The following is a 24,804-nucleotide window of genomic DNA, read 5'->3' on the forward strand; positions in this document are numbered from 1 at the left end:
ACCAGACCTGCAGGGACAACCCCACAGCATCAGCCCCACCCCACCCTGGTGCCGTCTCCCCAGGGCAGGGTTTCCAGAATCCACCCGGCCTGTGGTGGGTGCCCGCTCTGCTGGGCAGCCCCGAATCCCTCCATCTGTCCCCTTCCCGTGCTGTGGCATCCCTGGGGTTCCCACTTCCAGCACATGGGAACCTCATCTGGCCCGGACGGCCAAGTGGGGGAGCAGCATCCTTTTGCGCAGCAGAGCAGGCTGTGTTCCTTGCGGAAACTCTGAGGCAGGCCAGTACTCCCCTCCGAAAAACCAGTAACCTCACCTGCACAGAAACCACCTGGAAGAAGCCACAGCAGGTGCATGAGGCCTGGGAGCTGGAGCCACAGCCTGGGCCAGACCCAGGTCAGGCAGGGAATGGGGACTGCCGGCCCCAGGAAGGGTCAAAGCCCCCACACCAAGATGAGGCCCTAGAGCCCTCCCCCCACTGGCTGTCCCAGCAGCACCCCATGTCAAGAGCAGACGGGCAAGCAGGAAAGCCAAGGATGGCTGTCCACATGGCAAAGCGCAGAAAACCAGTGCCAACAGATAAAAACCCCAAAGCATAATGGAGCAAACAAAATGTTTAAAATAAATCTAATTAAAACCCCCGGATGGGGAAAATTCAGGGTGTCTGTGCAGCAGTGTCCACACGGCAGGCCTGGGACAGCCATCCTGAGGCCTGGGGGCGGCGTCTGGACATTGGATTTGGGGCGTTCCCCACCCTGCCTCACGGGGCGTTTGCACAAACCACGCGGTCTGTGCTGAGCACCCGCCCTGCTCTGGGAGCCTGGATCTCAGCCCGTCCAGGCAGACGGCGCCCCGCGTGACCAGCCCCACAGCCAGCCCTGGCGCCGAGTCTCTGCCGAGCTCCCTAGGCGACGCCATCGCAGGCACCACCACAGCCGCTTGCTGGGGGTCAGCGTGTCCTGTGAGCCAGCCCCTCCCCCAGCACTCTGGAGACCCACCCTGGTTCCCCCGGACTCAGCCCCGCGCACTGGCTCCCTCTGGTGATCTTGCTGTGTCTCTCGCTGCGGGAAATCACAGCCATGGGCACCGTGACCCACTGCGTCCTGTGGGGCGTCCTGGAGACCCCCAACTCGACATCACGTTAGAGTGCTAAGACAGTACAAGGCGGACATGGAAAACACCGGGCACAGGTAGGACGGACACTGGGGCGGTGCTGAGGCACTCACCCGAACGCGGCGTCAGGAGGGGCCGGGAGCGGGGCCCCCGCTGGGCTTGCCGAGAACCCGGGCCCTGGCCAAGCCTGGGCCCCATCTGGGAGCACGTCTCTGAATGAACAGAGACAGACACGGGGTTGCAAAGGAAGGAAAACCAACTCTAAGTTACCACGCGGTGGCAGGAACCTGCCTCTCTACCAACACACTAAATAAAAAGATTTAGAGGCAGATCCAGTAACGGCTGTAACCTCAAAGTGCGATGAGTCAGCTGCAGTCTGAGGTACCCGAGGAACTGAAGTGTGACCTGCATCCTGCGGGTGGCTACTGGTGACAAGTCACAGGTGCCACCCTACGATGTCCTGCGACGGTGTCTGCTTCAGTTCCAGGTTGGGGAGCACACACATCTACACTCAAGTCACAGTCCTCCTGGATGCTGTCACAGACCCCAGTCGAGAAAACAGAATTCCAGGGAGAGGACAGAATGAAGGAAAGCAAGCAAGAAACAAAGGGAACAAACTTTGCAGAGCTAACACGAGTCTTCGTGATAAAATTCCTGGTGAGGAACCCTGGTGCCGTGTGTCAGCCCAGACGGTCAGGCTGCTGCCCTGTGCCCGTCCAGGACAAGCAGCCAGCCTGGTCTCAGGCTTCTAGCTGATTATATGAAAATATGACAAATAAAAATACACCGCAGAATGGGGGAAAATATATAACTTTATTTTTAACATAGTAATTAAATTCCACCACAGAATAGGGACACTATGGGATTTTTTTATTTAATAAATACAAATCAATAAAAATACTTTGTTTTGTAAAGAGACTGCCTCTCCTCCCTCCCACATCTCATGGAACCTACAGGTAATCACGTGCCCCTCTGGGCCTGCCTGGCGTGGGCCCCACGCCCACCGCCCAGCTGCTCACACAAACCACTTTCTTCTCTCTGGAGAGGACCCCATCTCATTTGCCTGCAAATACTATTTAGGTACAATACCGCCCTTCCCCAACCCCTTCCAAATACACGTTCTTATACTGCATTTCAAATTTTAAATGACTCTCTTCTGAGAAGGAAGAATCCAGCATCCACAGAAGCGGACATGGAGCTGCTTCAACCAGAAACCGCCAACACCTTGGCACCAAGGGTGAGGTTTCGGTCGACGAACACTGGATCCATCGTGAAAGAGAAGGGGGAAGGAATATGCAAAGTAAAATCTATTGTATGCCTCATAGACTATCCCTTATTTCAAAAATAGAAATTCCTATTTAAATTGAACCTGTCTGAAACAGGCCAAGTATTAGATTCTGCATGCCACAGATCTGTTATTGCTTGTGACGTGACCTCCCGGCGCTGTGCCGCTCAGCTGACCACGCTAGAGAACGTCGGAACCAAATCAACTTCGTAAATCACGGGAAAGTGCTGTCTCCAGCCTGGGGCCGGGCGCCCCACAGGCCACGTCCACGAGCACCGGTCGTGGGGGATAAGGCACTCCTCTGAGCTAAGAAATGGGAGGGTCCCTCCTGACTTCAAGTTGCCAAGAATGACTTGTGCCAACACTTAAATTCCCAGCGCAACCACAATGTTACAAAGTCCTAGAGCTTCTCAGTTTTTAAACTAGGAAAGAAAAACTGCAGACCCAGAAGAAACTTTCACTAACACTCTAAGGCTCCGTGGCCCCTGCCCCAGCGCACTCGGAACTGAGCCCTACCCGAGACTCTCTGGTGGACGTGAGCAGGAGGAAGCTGTCAGTCTGACCGTCTGCGTGGCCTGCAGTAAACTTCCTTTCTGTGTACCCCATTTCCTATGAATCCATTAATTAATTTTTAACAAGTATTTCCTGAAAGTATTTCTAAGTGTGATGGTTTATAATACTCAACAAATGTAAAAGATGTGACCAGATTATGAAAAAACATCTGCTTGTAAAACATGAGATCGGGAAGGAGGAGCCAAGCTCGTGGTGCAGAAAGCACCAGGATGGCCACGCGGAGCGTCGCTCCCTCCCGTGCGCCAGCTGCAGGGCCCGTCCTCAGGAGCACTGTTGGTGCCGCCATCCCGGGACGTCTGGCACATACAGCCCCCCACCCCAGGGAGGAGGAGCACCCGCAGGAAGCCGGGAACAGCTGGGTCTGCCGGTGCTTCAGCTGGGAGAGGTAGCGATGACAGCTTTGACAGTCTACCTGAACCGCCTTGTGAGGAATACTTTAAACTGCAGAAAGCTGCCAATATTCTACGTAAATCATAACTTCAGAAGAGAAGCCTGTTTGGGGTGAGGAAAAAAAAAAAATGCCATGGTTCTTGCAAGTCTGCCTTTTTGGTGTCAGCACAGAGTATCACTGTCACTGAGTGTTCCCCAGAACACTGAGCTGTTGGTGGTGTGTGTTCACACGCATGTGCAGAGCACACGTCTGTGCGCATGCGCGAGGCGAGGTCTAGAGCCCCAGAGACTTCTGCACGATCTGCTTGGCAATCTTGTAAAACTGCTCCCGGTCATCCCGCCACATTTTGGAAGCGTCCACGTTGGCGCCGCTCTCATCGTTGGGCTCTGGAAGGAAAGGGGAACGCTCTCTGCATGAAACAGTCTCGAAAGGAAAGCGCTCGGCGAGATCTTGCGTCTCACTTAAAAGCACCGATGCCGCAGTGAGCCAGATGGCACCACTGCACGCCAACCTGGGCCACAGAGCAGGACCCGTCTCAAATAAATAAGAAAATAAAAATAGAAACACTGACGCTCCTCAAGAGACCCCAAGAGCTGGAGTGGAGCCTGCGCTGCTCCTGGCCTGGGGGACACGCCTGTCTCAGGAAAAAAAGACCCATCTCGAGACTCCTGTGTTCTGGGTGTCTGAACACGCCAACACCAGTCATTTTGTTTTGTTTTCCCTGAGTTATCAAGAAAACCCGTCATTTCTGTCGTGCTCTGAAAATCGACGACAACTCAACAGGCCCACACAGGCTCCCACGAGACCAGGCTGGGCTGCCTCGTCGGGAGCACCCGGACACGCTGCACAGGCCGCCACCGCGGACTGCCCCTTTCCGGAGGCAGCCGGTGGCGGTCACTTCTCTCTCACAGAGAGCCCTGCGCAGTGAACGGCCCTCTCGCAGCTCCTCCCAGGACCGCCCAGGCAGACATGCGGCCTGAGGCCGACACCTGACCCCACCCTCAAGCCAGAGACTGCCGCTGGGCCTGCCGGGAAGCCAGGAAGGGGCGAGGGCACCAGCACAGGGAGTTACGTGGTCCTGGTCAGATGCCCGAACGGACCGGCCAGAGTTTATCGGGGTACCCGTCACAGCTGCCATCTGCAGGCAGCCCGAACCACCGCCCCCTCCCGATCCTCCCTCCCCTCTCACCTGCAGGCAGCAGTGAACAGAGCTCCGTGCCTGTCCAAGAGCGCATGAGCACTGCAAGCCCTGGCCCCACGTCCCTCAGGACCCCACGTCCCTCAGGGCCCCACATCCCTCAGGGCCCCACGTCCCTCAGGACCCACGTCCCTCAGGGCCCCACTCCACCGGCACCCGGACAGTGGCCTCCAACAACTGAGCAGCGTCACTTGGGTGTCCACCCTCGGGGCCTCCTGCCAGCACGTGCTTGCCTTTTGGACGTTTCTCCCTTTGTGTCTGTGGCATTTTGTTATCCCAGCCTCCCAGATCACCCGCCTTGGTCCCTCTGAGGGCTCCTCTCCTACACAATCGCCCTTCGTCCCACACGGTCACCTACAGCCTCATCCGGAAAAGACCCCACACCTTCACTTCCACACCCGGCCCCTGTGGGCACACAGAGGCCCCTTCTCCCACATGCCCCAAACTCTTCCTCAAATCCTGCTCTCTGTATCCCTGAGCCCAGAGGCAGCACCTCCAGCCCTCGTGTCAGAAACAGGCGTGACCCCCCTGCCCCCGGCCAGCATCCTGGAGCCCAGCCCTTCCCCTCGGCCCTGGGACCATCTGCGCCCTTCTCTCGCGTCTCCCAGGCTCAGTTTCTCCTCCAGTCACACCATCCGCAGCTGCTGCACAGACGGTCTTTCTAAGGCACAGCTTGGATTAAGGAACCCCCACCCAAGTTCCCAGGGTCACCAGGGCTCCCAGCTGAACGCCTCCTCCCCCACCTTGGCTCAAGCCAGAAGGCACTGGCAGTGCCCCCATACGCCAGCCACCGCCTGCCCCTGGGCCTCAGCCCCAGCTGCTTCCTTTGGCCCAAATGTCTCTCCCTTCTCCCGCTGACCCCACTACCTCCTCACGGCCTACACCCAAACCAGACAGCCCACGTGGGCAAGTGGCCGAGAGCCCCCGTGTGCATTCTGAACTCGGGGTTATCAGACACTTGTAACTGCGGGTACAATTGGAAAGTTCCCCCAGAACGTAGGACCTTAGAGTTGGGGTCTCTGCCACACTGACCTTTGTGCATCCCGAGTACAGCATGTGGCACAAATACCTACCGAACGAATGAAATGCCCCAGGACTAGGAACGGCTAATTATGGTCACCAATATGACATGCCACACCGTTGTCGCTGAAATTGGTCACCATGGAAGCACACCTACACCTGGACAAGCGCACGCAGGCCTCACCTGCCAGCATGCTCACCACCGACAGCAGGATCTTCTCCACGCTCTGCACGGGGCTCCACCGCTCGGCGCTGCTCTCGTAGCCCATGGGGTCGTCGCCCGGAGCGTGCAGGATGGAGATGCAGACTCTCCCGTCGGGGTAGACTGCAAGAGGCAGAGGCGGCCAGGTGAGCCCAGGGAACCGTGCCCGAGGCGACACCGCGCTGGGGCAGGCTCCCCAGGTCAAGAGAACAAGGGTGCAGACACACAAACCGAGCTGTTTGCACAGCTGGGCACAGCCCGGGGCCCTGAGCGTCACGCTTCCCGTGGCACGGAGCCCAGCGGGGCCCTGCTCACTCCTTGGCCCATCCAGTTCTAACCAGTCACAGTACGATTCCATCTCCATACGAAGTTTTAAAGCATTATATCCAAAAAGAGTAAATAAAAAGTTATCTGGCAAATATTTCACCAAATTTCTAATGTCATTATTATTATTCATAATACTTTCCAGAGCAAGTTTCTTAGAGCTAGTTTCTTCCTAATCTACCCTTAAATCCCTGAACTGGACTATTAAAATTTACGTTCATGTGGCTTGAAAAGGCAACTGGAATCATTCAAACATCCAGGAGGAGAAAGGCACAGAGACTCTCGCGGAAACTTCCTCTAGCAGAGAGGTAGTCACGGAACACCCGCAGGTCGGCGTCCACACCAGCCCGCCCCCACAACACCACCACAATACCACCACCAACGGGACCATCTGACAGGGAGAGGCGGATGCTCAACTCACAGCAGGTATCAGTTCCATTGAGGAAGCCGAAAGCATCCCTTACTTTCCTTTGACATACACGGGGACATCCTCAGGAGGCTCAGTACATACTCAGATATCCAGCAATGCACGTGGATAGACTCAATTATAACATTATAAAGCCACATAAGTTATTATATAACAAATGATAATTTAAAATAAATTTATTTCACTCACCTTTATTCACAAGTTCAAAATTTCGTGAAAATTAAGAAATGCTGAGAGCTACCATTTACCTCCAAATGGCCTTGTCTTTTATACTCGGTCCCTCATTTTTTCCATTCATCTACCGCCTTAGCGGTTACTGCTATCCAGGAACTGTACGGACCAGATTCTCACGCAAGGAAAGAGTTTAAGAAACCAGGTGCACACTTGTCATGGGCATTTGACGTCCACCTGTGGTGCACAGACATGGAGCTTGGACGCCCAGAGCTCTCTGAACCATCCTCTCTGACACAGGAGAAGAGCAGGTGTCGGGAAATTTCCCACTGCAGTGTTACTTCCTCGAGGTGACTGTACCGTGTGGTGACACCGTACATCCGGAAACATCCAGAGCCTGGAGTCCCTGCCACAGCCCCCTCTTCACCACGTCCGTCAGTTCCACTTCCTGCACTGCCTGGGGATCAGCCACCCTCTCCATCTTCAGTGCCCACACTCGGCTCCACGCTGCCGGCATCTGTCCCCTAGACGCTGCAGCCGAGGCCTGCCCAGCCGTCTCCTGTCTGCTCACTACAGCCAGGGACCCTTCGGAGACCACTCTGGCTACACGACTCCCTCGTGCCTGCTTAGAACCCTGCGGTGGGTCTCTCAGCTCCTGGACAAACATGACAACCTTCCACACACTGACTGGTTTCACCCCTGCCTTCCTGTCCCCTCACTTCCTACACAGGCCTTTGCAACGCTCAATCCTGTCTCCTTCCCACCGCAGCCACCAGGGAACCCCCACTTCACTTCCTGCAGGTGGCCAGCTCTGCAGGGCATGTCCTGGACCCTCCTGCAGTGACTGTGTCATTCTTCCGTCAGCATCTGTCCCTGTCCTCAGACTGGATGCTCCTAATGATCCTTTGTTACCTGCTCACCACCCGTATCCCAGCAATTCTGACGAATGGGAATTATTTTTAAAAGTATTTATCAATGGATCAATTTTTATGACATTGGTAGAACCTGATTCTTAGAAATTATTTTTACAAAATAAAAATAACACATATCCACTTATAAGGCAAAATTTTAAAACCATGTTATAATTATCTAAACATTAAAAATAACTATCAGAGGCCGGGCACGGTGGCTCACGCCTGTAATCCTAGCACTCTGGGAGGCCGAGGTGGGTGGATCGCTCGAGGTCAGGAGTTCAAGACCAGCCTCAGCAAGAGCAAGACCCCGTTTCTACTAAAAATAGAAAGAAATTATCTGGTCAACTAAAATATATATAGAAAAAATTAGCCGGGCATGGTGGCGCATGCCCGTAGTCCCAGCTACTGGGGAGGCTGAGGCAGCAGGATTGCTTAAGCCCAGGAGTCTGAGGTTGCTGTGAGCTAGGCTGATGCCACGGCACTCACTCTAGCCCGGGCAACACAGAGAGACTCTGTCTCAAAAAAAAAATAAATAAATAACTATCAGAACACTAAAAATATGATCAGACAATTCTTAGCACATTGTCACATAATTTAATCAGTTTCCACCTGTGTTTGTCTCTAATACCATGCCGTAGGTATTGTGCTGAAGAGTTTATCTTCAACACAATCTCGTTATTTTTAATCACCTATAATCCTCTTCATAGCAGCATTTACGGTTAAACAACTTGGAATTATTGACTTCTTCAATGATTTTTTATCTATCAACCATAATGTATTTTTTAACTTTTTATTATGGAAAATTCCAAAGCACACTAAAGTAGACAACAGCATGATGAACCTCCACACACTTATCACCCAGCAGCAACAAGCACGGGCTCCTGGCCCACCTTCTAGAAGGAATGTCCGTGCATGAGCATCTGCGTATACGAGGCTGGAGCAGTGCTGGGGAGCACAGCAGCGCAGCACGGGCTCTCCGAGGCGGCGGCCCGCTGCCCACGCACGTGCACCACCACCAGCAGCCGACGAGACGCTCTGCACAAGGGTGTGGACGGCAAGGCCAGCAGCAAGGAGAGCTCCCGCCAGGCGGGACGGATGAGAAGCCCAGTGGCAGGGAGGGTCTGGGCAGGCGCTGCCCAGAGGGGCACAGAACGGGGAGGGTGTACCACACGGACACATTTTTAAATCAAGAGAGAAGTCAGAGACTCAGAAAATTCTATAAACTTTCTCGTGAGTTAAACTAGCTATTTGATACGCAGAGAAGTGTAGGATAAGGCATTGGCAAATAAGTAACTTTCATTTTTGCAAAATAAAGTACCTTATTTGCTTTTCTTCTCCATAGCTACTAAGATCATGATGACTTGCGGCAATAATCATTTATAACAAGAAATATTATTCTAAATATAATCATTGGCAACATATTTCCTTATTAACTCTCTTATACGTAACCCCCACTTGTAAAAGGGAGAAACAAACTACAGCTGTGCCGGAATTCCAATCCCTCCACTGGACACACTGCCAAGTAAGCTACAGTACAATTTATTTCAGTGACCTTATTTTCTCCTCTTTTAAAAAGTAATACATGTTTATTTTAGGGGGAAAAAAAGATTTATAAAAACGAAAAAATAATCTCCATCAGGGAAAAAAAGAGTCACTTTTAACATTTTTGTGCTTGCCTTTCAAGTTACGTATACATTTACATGTGAATTTTTTTAAAAGATGAAATTATAACATTCCTACTGCTTTTCCCAGTCAATACAGTATAAATATTATTTCATATCACTGTTAATTTAGATCACTTTAAATATCTACATCACATTCCTATGTATGCAATTTATTTAACATAATTCTCATGTTGAAAACCTAGACTGAGTCCAACTCTTTCACCATTAAAAACAACACTGTGACAAGACTAGTGCAGCCCACTCTGAGCACTCGCCGTGCGTCCAACTTCTTCCTGACCTCCCCAGCACGGCAGGGCGGCTGGGTCAGACGGCATCCACAGTTCCAGGTTCATATTTTCTTTTATCTATGTTAAACTAACCTTCAAAATTGAAATCAGGTGTTAATATCTCCATGACGCCTTCGCTAAACTTCAAAACATAAGAAAATTTTTTAAAGGTCTACTTAGCAGATACGCTACATTTCTTGTAGCTATATAATCTCTGTACCTCTCCAGGTACCACAAAAACCACTCCCGAAAGCACTTACTGTTGGGATGAAACATCTCACAGGTGAACCTCATCTTTGGGGGACTTAATGGGTAATCAAGCGGGAAACTCAGAATGGCAGGAAAAACACCAAACTCAAAACAGGTGTCTTCTGGGCCCCTGGAAGACATAAAGATATGTAGTCAGAACTTCAAGGTACATTTTTCAATGTCTACCGTAATGAGCTAAGGAAATTTTTACTGTTTTACAAATGCTCATGAAAAGATTACCTATTCTAAATAATAATGAATAATAATGAATTGATTCTTTTTTCTAAGTGGAAAGCAATAGCTCGTTTTCCAATTCCAATCTGGTTTAAATCTCAGGTATGAGCACAAACACTGAATTACAGCCACAGTTTTCAGGCAGCAGAACCTCTTTATATTTACAATAATGGGATCAGAGAAAAGAGCTAATGCCAGCATCGCAAGATCCTGGGGATTTAGTTTTTCTGTAGATGTGGTAAATTACATTTTAGGATAAAGCTATGAATTATGGCACGTTACAGCAAGATTCTGTTGTACTTCGATAAATGAGGGGCTAAGTGTTGTATTTCAAAGACTATTTTTGTTTTTAAACATGCACGAGAAGTGACTTTCGTAACCTTCAAGAAGCAGATAAAGCGTACACACGCGACCACTCGCTCACACTCAGTGAAAGGGCAGGCGTGTGCACACGCACCAGCACCGCAGGCTGCGCCCACTCGAGCAATCCACCGTCACTGGCACGAACACGCACACACGCGCACGCCTCCCTGGATTTATGTTTTCCTCACATGTAAATAGCACAAATAGACTAAACCAGTTCAGAAGTCCTGCCCAAATGCTAAAACCCAACAAGTATAAATTAATACCATTTGACCTATACAGGACGCGAAGGCGGCAGGAGAGGAGGAGGGGCAGCCACCCAGCCGATGCCTTCGCAGGAGAGATGAGCTCCTCTTCCCTGCAGATTCCATTAGGAAAACACACTAGTGTTCAAAGAGCATGAACAATACTACGTGAGTTTAATAAGAAAACACAACTGCTGAACGACAGCTGTGGACACTGCAACAACAGAAATCGCTCTGGGTGTGAACTATCACATAAGGAAGTAAGACAGTGAACCCCATCTATTAATCTGAACCGAGAACAAGTCCCTTTACAAACAGCCCTGCCTCTCTGACAGTATCTGCACAAGCAGAAAGAGCAGCTCTGCGGGGGCCGACACCTAGGTGACCACAGGATGGTTCAACACCAGACCCGCTGCCTTCAAAACAATCCAAGATATGGCACAGAAAAAACAGTGAAAATATATTTATCCAAAATCTTCATTTAAAAAACAGATTAACAGTACAAATTTGTTTTAAAATCTTAATAATAAATTATTTTGGTTCAGTGAAATTCATAAAAAAGATATGAAAATATTAGAAGCAATATTTATCTCCACAATTAAAGGGAAAAGACAAAAAAAAACAAAGCGACTGAACAAAGAGCTTTAACATTCACTCGGTGGTGACACTCAGCGCTGTCCACGGCACGCAGCAGACATCGAGGCCCCATGGGGCTGGTCTGTGCGAAAGACTCAAAATGAGAACAATGCGGGCCTTGTTTCCTGGAGCCAAAACTTTTTTAATCTAAGAGACAAATCTTGATTCTGAAAACTGTGTCCTTGCTACTTTTTTGGATAGTGAATAGCTACTTTGTTTGGAGGGGCTAAATGTTCCCGTAGGACACCCCCCTGGAGCCTTGGCAGGGGACCAGGCCAGGGAATGCCACGCCAAGAGGTGCAGCATGAGGCCTGGCTACCGGCACAGCAGCAGAGCGGACCAGGCGCTGCAGAGGGTAAATCAGGTGACAGCCCACCACCACCCGGGGGCCTGAGTCATTCTACTCTTCCTGCAGTCGCCTGGCTGGATGCCCCTGAAGCCCCTTCCTCCCAACACAAGGCCAGACAGACTGTACGTAGATACACGTGGCGTGTGATCACCCCCAGCCTCTTGTCCAGTGCAGGAGCTCCAAGCACATCATAGTCCCTCTCCCTTCCTACTCCTCACGGCCTCCTGATCAGAGGGTGGCAAGGACTGCCGTTTCATTCTACTAGTAAGCAAAGCCGGAAAGTCCAAGGATGAGATGACTTAGTCAAGGTCCGGGATGAATCTGGTTCTGGAGCTAAGAGCAGAACACAGCTCAGACTACTGACCACAAAGCTGGGCACACGAAGATGCTGTGTTTGAATGTGGCACTGTTACCGTGTCAGGAACGCTTGCCAATTCTTCAGCATTTCTGGCAGCTCTGAGTCTACAATAAGAAAAAATGTCTGGGTAGTGTTTTTGGAATAGGCCAAATGGCACTTGCTCAATACTTTGATAACAGTTCTTTGTGTCTCATAATAAGGCTTTCTTTAAAATTGTATTTAAAAAGATCCACTGGGTCGTTGGCAGCCTCAGAAGCACGACCGAACATTTCCTAAAGTGTGCCCACATCTCGTCAAAGACATCAAAGCTATTTGCAAATGCTCTGTTCACCACTGGCTTGGAACTGGGGTTTTTCTCTTTTCCAGAACGCCCGGAGCGCAGACAAGCGTGCCGGTGGGCGCTGGTGTGCAGCAGCGCACTCCGCCTCTGTGGAAAACACCACCAAGCAGGTTCCTGAGGGAGGGTGACGTCATCAGCGTTGTTTCAGACAAGTTCCGCTGCCATGCTCCTGCACCTCACCTCTCTTTCACTAAAGATGGCCTAACCTCAAAACCTTCAAAAGAACAAACAAACAAGAAGGAAGCACAACAAATTTATCCAAAGCAAATATAAATTTTTCAAAGCCTGCGAATTATTTTCCCTCTTGTTGATTAAAGTAATGTCATAAATTATTTCAGAGCTGAGACAAGACGCAGAGCATTTATTTTCCCAAACAACCACTGCAGTGAAGCATCATAACCACACTGCACTCTAGCTCGCTTTCCTGTGAAGGTGAAACAGATGCAAAACCAAACAGCGAGAGAGCAACACCCATGGTCTACACCTGACCTCATCGGCAATGCCCACTCCCCACAGAGGACAACGGCCCCCTACCCCGTCCCACCCCCAGAGCTGCGCCACTTCAATCACGTGTCAGCAACATCAGTCATGTACGAAGCCGATGGAAATCAGAGATGTGCTCCTTTATCTTTCACCATTAACTCATGTGAAAAATTGTTCTTGGCTTTTGACCTTGATCACGTGTCACTCTCTAGATAACAAAAGCAGCAGACAGGCCTATACCCTGAACGCAGCAGGAAGGTCAGAGAGGTTTATCGAGTAACCAGGGCAAGTCTGGGCGTCACTGAGCCATGTGCCCACCAGGCATGTTCCAGGACCTCAGTGAGCACGTCGCTCCGGCTGCAGGCAGGTGCTAGAGGAGCAGACTGCTTTTGCTGCTGTTCTGCTCTTTAGCATGTTTGTCACAGCACACAGACAAAACATCACCACACACACGACAAGGTATCAAAACCATGGGGAATATAAAGCCTGGCATTAGTATTTAAAACCTGAATGGACTACCAAGGGGTGGTTATTCCCCAGAAGGCAGAACCGTGGAGCAGAAGAAATAAAGGCAGCCTGCTTCTAACACCCTCCACTCGGGGGCACGAGGCCCCAGCGCCCTCCTGCTGCAGAACCCACAGAAAGGATCCAGCAGGGAGGGCCACGGGGCACGCGGTGGCAGAGTGTGGGCGCATCTCCTTCCTTCAGCCTGCGCCCTGCAGTTCAGCACAAGCTTCCTGCTATGCTCCCACCTCACCAGCGCCGGGGCAGGGCCACCAAGGTGGGCTGTACGCACAGCCCCCATGCCTGGCACTTCAGCAGCCAGAGGACACTGGCTCTGCTGTGCCCCACCAAGTCGTGGCATTAACTGGGCCCTGGCCTGTGATGAACACGGAGATCCTTGCTTTCTTCCTGTCGGGCTGTGGTCTAGGCACCCCAGGTGGTCCTCCCGTAAAGAACCAATGCTAAGAACGGCGGGGAAGAAAAAGGGGTCCTCCCATTTCAGGAAACCGTGGGAGCAGCAAATACAGACTTTTGTTCCATGTAAGTATCTTCATGATTATTCAAAAGGCGTCTACAGCAATGCCTTCTCATTGTTTTTTTGCAATACAGGTATTTCTAAAAAACTTTAAGTCAAATATATTTGAACTACATTTAAAGTGCACTAGATAAGTTCATCAATTTTAAGAACTTTATAGTGAATTCTAAAGTAGACAATCACTTTTATAACATAAACTTTGACCTTATTTAACTAGAAAAATATATGCATGTTGGAAAATATTCAAATACAGAAGTATATAAAATAAAAAGCAAATACTTCCCTCACCGCCCTTTCTGAAATCACCTCCCAAGGTAACCACTGTTAACAGCGGTTACTGTTCCAGGCTTTTCACTATGTGAGTACGAACTCACATACCCTCACCCACGAAACCGGATTTTTTGAAATTAAAATGTATCATGGCATTGCTCAGAATTTAAAAACATCTAAATAAATGGAGAGAAATTCCATGGTCACAGATTAGAGTGTGCAGTATTGTTAAAACAGCAACATTCCTCAAACTGGTCTAAAGATTCAATGCAATCCCTATTAAAATCCCAGCAGAAATTTTTATAGAAATTGACAAGCTGATCTTAAAATGTATATGGAAATGCAAAGAACCCAGAATAGCTTAAACAATCTTGTAAAAGAAAAACACAGTTTGGAGGACTTACATTTCCCAGTTTTGAAATTTACTATAAAGCCGCAATAATCAAGAGAGTGCAGTACCGGCATAAGGACAGGCATTGATCAATGGAACGGAACTCAAAGTCCACACGTAACCCCTGCATTTTTGGCCAGTTCATTTTTGACAAAGGTGCCAAGATTATCCAATGGGGAAAGGATTATTTTTTCGACAAATAGTGCAGAGACAACTGGTCTGCATACACTAAAGAATGAAGTAGACTCCTGCCTGATTCAATACAAAGAAACTCAAAATGGATCAAAGACCTAAAGTAAAAGCTATAAACTATAAAACTTCTTAAAAAAAAAGAGAGTGAGCAAACCTTTGGTTATATATGACACCAAAAGCATGACCCATATAAGAAAAAAGTTGCAAAACTATACTTCATCAAAATTAACAAAATTAGCTGCAAAAGACTCTCTTAAGAGAACAAAAAGGAATGCTGCAGACTAGAGTATTTGAAAATCATATATCTGATTAAGGAATTGTATCTAAGATACAATTTAAAAAAAAAACCTCTTATGACCCAACAAGAAGAAAACCACCTAATTAAAAATGGGCAAAAGTTCCAAAGTTCACCAAAGATGACCTATGGATGGCAAATAAGCCAGGACAGGACATCCAACGTCAGCAGTCATTCGGGAGGGGCACATAGCACCCACCGCGAGACCCCACGCCCCACCCCTAGGACGGCTTCAGTCAGACGACAGCAAGCGTGGGTGAGCAGGGGAGAAAGTGGAACTCTCACACGTGGCTGGTGGGAATGCAAAACAGTGAGCTACTCTAGAAAAGTTCAGTAGTTTCTCAAAAAGTTAAATGTAAGTTTACTTCACACCCCAGCAATTCCACACCCACGCATCTAGCCGAGAGAAATGAAGACAGATGTCCACAGACTTCTTTGCAAGTGTTCACAGTAGCATTATTCAAAAGAGTCAAAAAGTCCAGTGAGAATGGCCTTTATCGAAGAGTCCCAAAACGATAAATGTTAGCGTGGATGAGGAGAGACAGGAACACTCATACACTGCTGGTGGGACTGCAAACTAGTACAGCCTCTGTGGAAAGCAACATGGAGATCCCTCAAGGAGCTACAAGCAGAACTACCATCTGATCCAGCAATCCCATTACTGGGCATCTACCCAAAAGAACAAAAGACATTCTACAAAAAAGACATCCAATGTTTACAGCAGCACAATTCACAATTGCAAAGATGTGCAAACAGCCCAACTGCCCATCAATACATGAGTGAATTAATAAAGTGTGGAATATGTATACCATGGAGTTCTACTCAGCTATAAGAAACAACAGTGATCTAGCACCTCTTATATTATCCTGGATAGAGCTGGAGCCCATTCTACTAAGTGAAGTATCCCAAGAATGGAAAGACAAGCACCACATACATTCACCATCAAATTGGCATTAACTGATCAACACTTAAGTACACATTTAGTAGTAACATTCACTGGTGTCGGGCAGGAGGGAGGGGAGGAGGAAAGGATGGTATATTCACACCTAATGGGTGAGGTGCGCACAGTCTCGGGGATGGACACGCTTGAAGCTCCAACTTGGGTGGGGCAAGGGCAATATACGTAACCTAAACATTTGTACCCCCGTACTATGCTGAAATTAAAAAAAAAAAAAAGAGCCAAAAAGTGGAAACCCCAGATGTCCATCAACCAGGGACTGGACAAGTTAGGAGCTACTGACACACGCTGCAACACGGATGAACTGCAAACACATGCAAAGAAAGACATCAGACACAAATGATGAGATGCTGCATGATTCCATTTACGGGAAAGTCCAGAAAAGGCAAACTTTTAGCCAGAGGACAGAGTAGCGGCGCCTGTGGCTAAGGATGGGGATGGGGTGGGGACTGACTGCAAACAGGCAGTTTCGGAACATTCTAAAACTGGATTGTGGTGATGACTGCAAGACTCTAGAAATTTACTGAAACCACGGGCTTGTATTCTTAATACAGGTAAAACATACAGTGTGTAAATTATATCCCCATAAAGCCGTTTAGGAAACGTACGTGGGGAAAAACGTCTCATGCATACCAGGACTCTCCACGTCAGCACTATGGACCTGTCTGGAGGCCTGTCCAGACGCGCAGCCGTCTGCCACAGGTGTCTGTGGGGAGCTCCCCCAGCCCCCTGCAATGGCAGCCAAAAATGTCTCCAAACATTGCCAAGTGTCCCTTGGGGGCACAATCACCCCAGTTGAAACCACTGGTCTGGGTCTATTATTCTAGAATCTACTTTTTTCACTTGACATATTATGCATATCTTTCCATGCCAGGATGTAGATTTCACCTGCGTTGTTTGGTGCTACCGGCACTGCACTGTACAGATGTGCCGTGACTTACGTGGGACAGTGGTGTTTCCACTGGTCTCTAACACTACGATGAACGTGGCAATGAACCTCCTCACACAGGCATCTTTACAACACTGCTACTGGAGAGACTGCTACAGGTGGGCTTGTTGGCTCAGAGAACATACAACACAAACTACAAACATCTATTTTAATATCTCAGGTTTATTTTGACAGCACAATATCGACAAGAGGCACTCTGCACCAAGCCTCAGTCAATGAGAAATCTTGACATAAAGGACGGCTACCGTGATCGTGACAACTGCCCCTCGAGTGGGAAGGGCCCTTGGCGGGCCTCCCCTGGGACGGCCTGGAACCTTGGGCTGCTGCATACCAGCTGTAGAACCTGGACCCTAATGCACTGGGGGTAGAGTCAAACAAGGGTCCCCAAGCACCATTTAGTAAGGAGAAGGTCCTACTTATTTTACCACAGCCTCAAGAACCACCGGTTTAGACAGGTGACAACAGGCCACTGTTCAGCCGTGGAGGGTGAGCAGCTGTCCCGCACCACAGCCCCTTCTGCTCTCCTGCAGGACTACTCCAGTGGCAGAGCCGTCTGCCCTCGCAGCTGCACCCTCAACACTGCAGCTTAGTGGCAACGGGGTCACACAGGCCATGGACCCTAGGGCTTGGTGAGACCTGAAGCTGTCTGTCTAAAGGACGCTAAGCCTCTCTGTCTTGTCCAAATGAGTGACAGTCAGAGAGGCAAAGTGACTGGACCAAGACCAGAAGGCCATGCCAGCCACACACAGCCACGGGGGCCACACCCCAGCACCCTGTCTCTGCTGGACCACGTGCCCACACTTCACCTGGAGCTCACCAGAGGCATTAGTCATCTCCCACTTTTAATGAGACACGTGGCCTGTGGCAAACTTATTATTTAGTCTTGGTATTTACTCCTTTGTTACATGCTCTGTCCCAGTCCCCTGACCCTGTTCTTCCAGGGTGAAGACTCGGGTTTGCCCATGACACGCCTGTACCCTCAGACAGGGCCCGACGTATGTGTGGCCCGAATATCGGAAAAGACATTTTCTTCACCAGCCCCGAAGGCAGCACAGCAGCAAGAGCTGACAGCATTAGACTTCCAAGATGCAAGCCTGGTTTTCGGAAACATCAGGGTACAGAAGTGGCCCTGGAAACCATCAAAGAATAGAGAGAGGAGAAAACCTCTCACTCAGGGTAAAAGCTCAGTCAGCTGTCTGCCAAAATAGCAGTGGAAAGGACAGTTAATTCCCTCACAGATGTTTTAAGCACATTTGTAAACGGCCTCAAAACCCAGACTCACCAGGGTCTTCAAGCAGGGGAATTCCACACAAATGCAAAAGCCTTATTCAAACACAAAGTGCTCTACCTAAAAATAGTTCTCATTACTTTTTAAGGTAGGTTTTCAAAATATTGGTTTAATTTTACACTGTTTATCTAAAATTAGTAATAGTTACCCCTAACAGATTTTAAACAATGAACAACATTTTTTTCAAAACCACATTGGAAGGCTCAACTGTTCCTTTAACGAGCTTCTTACCGAAGTTGCCATGGATACGCATAAGCCAAATCCTGCAAACCACAGACCCGCCAGGAGCCTCGACCTCTGCACTCAGGGCTCCCACCCATCCACGACCCCACAACAGGACTGCCGCCCAGGTGACGTGTGTGAGTGCAGGTGTGTCTATTTACACACGACACAGCAGGCTACACATCAGTTCATACGTGTGATCTCCTGCCTCTGTAAATATGAAAAGGCCGTCCCTGACAACACGTGTGAGACACGACACTCCACTGAGGACAGCGCTAATCGTGAGACTTCACACCCATCCTGTAACTTCCTTAGAGTGAAAGACACAAAACCACGTTAGGTACAACACCGATTCCAGAAACGTTTAGACACAGGAAAAACACGTGCCACAGGCCCAAGAAATCAGGGTACTCCAAATTATCAGGAAACATCAGGCCTGCTGTACTTTCTTTGGGTAGTGTTTATTGATGATTTTAAAAAAACATTTTACTTATCAAAAAGACTCATTTTCACATCAATTTTCATGCATCATCCAACCTCCACAGATGGCACTTAGTAGCAGTTTGTTCCTCACAGTAATGCATGGAGCGCTAAGAACCTATGTGGTGCTAGCAACAGGGAAATTCCAAAGTGTGATGAAGTTTAAGATGCGCCCTAGGCCAGGTGCGGTGGCTCACGCCTGTAATCCTAACACTCTGGGAAGCTGAGGCGGGTGGATCGTTTGAGCTCAGGAGTTCAAGAGCAGCCTGAACAAGCGCGAGACCCCGTCTCTACTAAAAATAGAAAAAAATTATATGGACAGCTAAAAATACATATAGAAAAATTAGCTGGGCATGGTGGCGTGTGCCTATAGTCCCAGCTACTCAGGAGGCTGAGGCGGGAGGATTGCTTGAGCCCAGGAGTTTGAGGTTGCTGTGAGCTAGGCTGATGCCATGGCACTCTAACCTGGGCAACAGAGTGACACTCTGTCTCAAAAAAAAAAAAAAAAAAAAAAAAAAAGGATGCATCCTCAACTCAGGCCACAGCCCACACGGGAGCGCTTCTCAATCCTATGAAACCCACCCTGGGAACTTTCTAGTGAACTGAAAGAACTAATCCACTAATGAGAAAACTGAGAGACTGTATAAATTTCAACTTCCTGAATTTTACCTAATCTAACATTGTTGCAAATATACTAAGTCTAAGAGTGGCCAAAAATTGCACGTCTAAGATGGAAAGACGAAAAGCAAAAGGCCTGAGTCAGGACCACAGAACACTCTAGAACTGGGGTCCATGTTTCTCCTTCCAAGCAACACACTGCAAGTGGAATGCCACAAAATCTGGAACCACACTGCTCCCCTTAGAGCTGAGCCACGTCTTGGGTCAGAAACGGCGCAAGGCCCGCAGCCCAGACAAGGCAAACAGAGAGAGGAGGTGCGGCAGAGGGAGGCGGACCGCAGGAAAGGAGAAGGGAGAGAAGCCCCGGCCCACGGCAGGGCAGGGCCCACGCTGGCTGACAGGCGTCTCTGAGGACCCTTTTCTTACTGCCAAAACCTTGGACTGCCAGGGACTGCTGGAAGCCAAAGCCACCCACGGCTTTTGAGGATAATTCACCAAGACCACACAATATTCCAAAATTACCATCTTAAAACTCTACAAATATGTAATATCTATACCTAAGCCTTTTGTTGGTTCTAAGGAAACTGTCATTTCTTTTGGATCAATACTCATGTTGTTTTCTGCTTTCAGAAGAACAGACCAGAGAAGGATTTGGAAGGTACGAGAGCCACTTTTTTCCAGCTGATGCTTGTGAGCGCAGCCACACTGCTAAAGTGGTTCTTGGGTCTAATTTCCAATAAAGCCCTAAGAACAATACACATATGAGTAACTTACATGATCAATGCCTCCCATTCAAAAAAATTCTCTTCATTCATGGGGCCTGCAGGGAAAGAAACATTCCACATTTTAACTCTGAAGGCAACTTTAGAAATTAAAAGTAAAGGATAAGGATGTTAATATTTGTACCTCACCTGCCACAATTCCTTCCGGAGGATTCAGTGTTAATTCTGTAAAATAAAAAACAAAACCATTACTAAACAATGAATGTTATATTGTCATTTTAACAAAACACGTTTACAAAGTATGTGAGACTATAAATTATAGAGTTCACATATTAACAGATGGAAATGTGTGAAAGAACTATGTGAACAGTTCTTTACACCAACAAAATACTGTCTTTCCAAAATACTCCTGCTGGTTACGCTGATTAAAGTCCATTAATCTAACACAGTACGTTATTTTCCAACTGAATGGCACTGTCACTTTAAGAGTTGGCACAAACCTTTCTGAACGTAACAGACTAGAAGTATCAACAAGAACTGAGGTTCCAAAAGTTGGACATTATCAAATATGACAAACATGTTATAAGTTAGCTCCTGATCTTCACTACTCCTCTACAAACTCCGTCAGCCCCCACAGACCTGGTATTCTACAGAATATCAGACTTCAGCACCGAAAATAAAAATAACAAGAAAAGTCAACAGCAATTTAAAATAGTAGTCGTTGAAGACTTGAGGCCCAGCTCTGCCACTGAGAAGCTGCCACAAGGTGCCCTTTGAACTCTTGCCCTCTTAGTTTTCCACCTGCTGGTGCGGGAGGCGCAGAACGAAGCCACCCATTGGCATTTTGCAAAGGCAGGAACAGGAGTGCAGAGTCACAGCAGGAACGGTGGCAACACGGGGTCAGCAACAGGCCAGAACTATGCACTCCCTGTTTGGGCAGAGTGCTGGGGAAATCAGTAAAATAGTACCTAAACGTCGAAAAGATCAACAAAACCAAAAGGTGACTCTTTGAAGAGACAGAAAATTAATAAATCCCTGCCAAATAAATATAAGGCATAAGGACTGCAAAAGAAACAAAACTCATTATTCACAATGCTGTGTTTATATGCATATAAAGTCCAAAGAACTCAAAAATAAACTAGAAAAGTGAGTTTTGGCAAAGTTGCTGAATATGAGGTCAATATATCTAACTGAACTGTACAGTTAGGTTTTTGGGGAATTGGTTCCATGATCTCCCGTGGGTACCAAAATCCATGCAAGTCCCTGATCTAAAATGGCAGAGTATTTGCATATAACCTGTGGACTTCCTCCTCTATAACTTTAAATCATCTCTAGAGTACTTATAATACCTACCATAATGCAAATGCTATGTATTTGTTATACTGTATTGTCTGGGGAATAATGACAAGAAAAAAGTCTGTATGTGTTCAGCACAGACAAACTTTTTTTAGTATTTTCAATCCATGGTTGGTTGAATCCACAGATCAGAACCCCTGGACCCAGGGTCCGACTGTGTTAGCAAGTCAGAAAATGAAAAGTCTAGAAAAGACACCACTGATAATGGAAAACACTAGGAAGAAAGTTTTTGAAAGACTTACGAGGTCTCTAACAGAACACAAACATTAACAAAAAGTTTTAAAAGACCTTAGTAAGTAGGGATTATATCATGTTCATCAATTAAAAACTCAGTATTATAAAAATATCAATCCTCCTCAAACTGAACCTACAGATTCAATGCAACCTCAGTTAAGATCTCAGAAGGTTTTCTTGTTTTAATTTGGCAAGATTAACTTTTTTTAATTTACCATAAACTCAACCAAGTGGTAGACAAGGTGACCCTAAAAGATGCATAAAGATTCAATGACCTGGAATAACCGGGACACTCTCTAGAAAGCTCCATCCACGAGCTGTCAAGACAGAGCTCCAGTAACTAGCACGTGTGGTGCGGCCCAGCGCCACGCAGAGTGCTGGGACGAAGACAGCACCGGCACACGCCCCGGCCAGCACAGCCCTCGGCCTGCTACAAATGCACCCACAGCAGAGGCAAAAGCAGTCTTTTCAATTAACAATGCCCATCCGTAAGACCAAAAAATAAAGCTTTTACCACATACAAAAATCAAAATATATACAAGAGAAAAAGGAGGGCGGGGCAACAGATCTGAACAGACGCTTCACCAAAGACGACACGGATGGTGCTACGGTCCGACTATCTGTGTCCCCTCAAAATCCGTACGTTGAAATGCCAACAGACGTGGTGCTGGGCGGTGGGGCCTCTGAGAGGCGCCTGGGTCGTGCCCTCGTGATGGCACTTTGTGCTTTTAGAAGAAGAAACAGAGGAGAGGCGATTTCTCTCTCAGCCATGTGAAGACATGATGAGAAAACAGCCAACTGCAAACCGGGAAAAGAGCCCTCATCAGACGCTAGATGTGCCAGAGCCTTGATCCTGACCTCCCAGAAGTCCAAGCAATTCCCAGAATTGTGAGCAATATACGTTTGTTGTTTAACTCCCTTTCCACCCATCTCAGTCTATGGTATTTTTGTTACCGTAGCCTGAACTGACGAAACAGGTGGCAGATAGGCAATGAAAAGACACCCAACATAAGGGAAATGCAAACTAAAACCACAACAAGATAGTGGTAAATATCGTTAACATTATAAACACCTTTATTTAGTCATAATACAATGGGTAAAATTAAAAAGACTGCCAATACACCACGGGTTGGCAAGTTCAGCAATTAGATCTCTGGCGCATCACCGGCAGGAATGCAAAATGGTTCGGCCGCCCTTCAGTAAACAGCTTGACCATTTCAGTGAAGTTAAACATACACTCACTCTACGACCCAGCAATCTACTGGGTCTTATGTCCCCACAGACTCACATGTGAATATTCACAGTAGCTAAATTCAACATAGCCCCAAACTGGAAACAACCCAAATGTCCATACACTGGAAAGTGAACAAAAGTGTCCATCACTACAATGGAATGTTACTCAGCAATAAAAAGGCACAGACTACGGATCCGTGCCACATATGCGCTCTCAAAGCACTATCCTAAGTGAAAGAAGCCTGATGCAAAATACTGTGCATTGTGTGATTCTATTTACGTGACATTTTAGAAAAAGCAAATCTACAGTAATGGAAAGCAAGTCAGACATTGCCAGGAGCAGGAAAGAACAGGAAGGGACTGCAAAGGGGCCAAGGGAGCTCTTCCGGGCAATCCTGTTTCCCTTTCGGGAAACATCCTGCGTCATGGCTGTCACCATGGCCACACACACTGTATATTGGTAAAAGCCCAAAGAATTATGTATTTGAAATCAGCACATTTCATTGTGTGTAAATTTTATCTCAATAAACTAACCTTCCCCAATTAATTTTAGCTGTTTTATGAAATATAAAACAATAAATCTTAGAGGACAATACTGGAGAATATCTTCAAGCTCTTAGTATAAAGACTTCTTAAATAGGACTGTCAATAAACTCAATAACCAAAAAGCATTATCCACAAACAAAAATACTGAAACAATTAAGAACATTAAAATTTAAAATTCTGATGTCAAAAGATACCTTTAAGAGAATGAAAAGATAAGCTCTGGAGAAGAATAAATTTGCAACAGATGTAACTAACAATAGGCTAATATCCAGAACTTCTAAAAAATGCTTTTACAAATCAATTTTTAAAAATATAAACAACCCAAAAGAAAAATGTGCAAGAGACTTGAACAGGCACTTTACAAAAAAAAAAACCTAAGCAGCTCATCAACACATGACAAGGTGCTCAGCCTTGTCAATCCTGGGGAAATGTGAAGTGAAGCCACAATGCAATACTACTACACCCACAAGAATAACCTAATAACCAAAGTGTAGAATACAGACAGTAGGAAGCATCTGCAAGGATGTGAAGGGACAGAAACCTCTTTGCTGGTGGAGTATAAATTGGTTTAACCACTCTGGAGAAGACTCTGGCATTATGTGCTCTGTCCCAGCAGTTCCTCTGAGCAGTCCCTCCTCAGTGGCAACATTGCACACACAGGCACCCAAGACGTGCCTAAGACTCCTCACAGCAGCATTATTAGCAATAGCTAGAAAATGAAACAAACCCAAGCATCCACCAGAAGAGATCAATACATTGTGGTATTAATACAATGGAACAAAATGAAAATAAATAACCCACAGCTACACACAATACATAATGTTGTGTAAAAGAAGGCAAACCTAAAAGAATACATAATACAAAATTACATTTATAGATAGTTCAAAAACAGGCCAGGCACTGTGGTTCATGCCTATAATCCCAGCACTCTGGGAGGCCAAGGTGGGAGGATCACTTGAGCCCAGGAGTTTGAGACCAGCCTGAGCAACATAGCAAGACCCCATCACTACAAAACATTTTTTAAAACTTAGCCAGACATGGCAGCACATGCCTGTAGTCCCAGCTACTCAGGAGGCTGAGCCAGGAGGATCGTTTGAGCCTAGGAGTTTGAGGTTGCTGTGAGCTGTGATGATGCCACTACATTCCAGCCTGGGCAACAGAAAGAGACCTTGTCTCTTAAAAAAGAAA

The 24,804-nt window shown here is 47.5% G+C and overlaps 1 protein-coding gene across 1 annotated transcript in view; it reads right to left on the reverse strand.

The window, feature by feature from the left end:
* Positions 1-1,904: 1,904 nt before the first annotated feature.
* Positions 1,905-24,804, reverse strand: part of UBE2G2 (ubiquitin conjugating enzyme E2 G2) — a 36,795-nt gene continuing 13,895 nt past the window's right edge. Inside the window, exons 2-6 of the mRNA XM_045540825.1 lie at positions 20,437-20,472; positions 20,300-20,345; positions 9,827-9,945; positions 5,762-5,902; positions 1,905-3,745 (exon numbers count right to left, since the gene is read on the reverse strand). Coding sequence (XP_045396781.1) covers positions 3,633-3,745; positions 5,762-5,902; positions 9,827-9,945; positions 20,300-20,345; positions 20,437-20,472 — 455 coding nt within the window. The 3' untranslated portion in view covers positions 1,905-3,632. The remainder of the gene's footprint in view (positions 3,746-5,761; positions 5,903-9,826; positions 9,946-20,299; positions 20,346-20,436; positions 20,473-24,804) is intronic.

Source organism: Lemur catta, chromosome 1, assembly GCF_020740605.2.
Source record: "Lemur catta isolate mLemCat1 chromosome 1, mLemCat1.pri, whole genome shotgun sequence".
Classification (NCBI taxonomy): Eukaryota; Metazoa; Chordata; class Mammalia; order Primates; family Lemuridae; genus Lemur; species Lemur catta.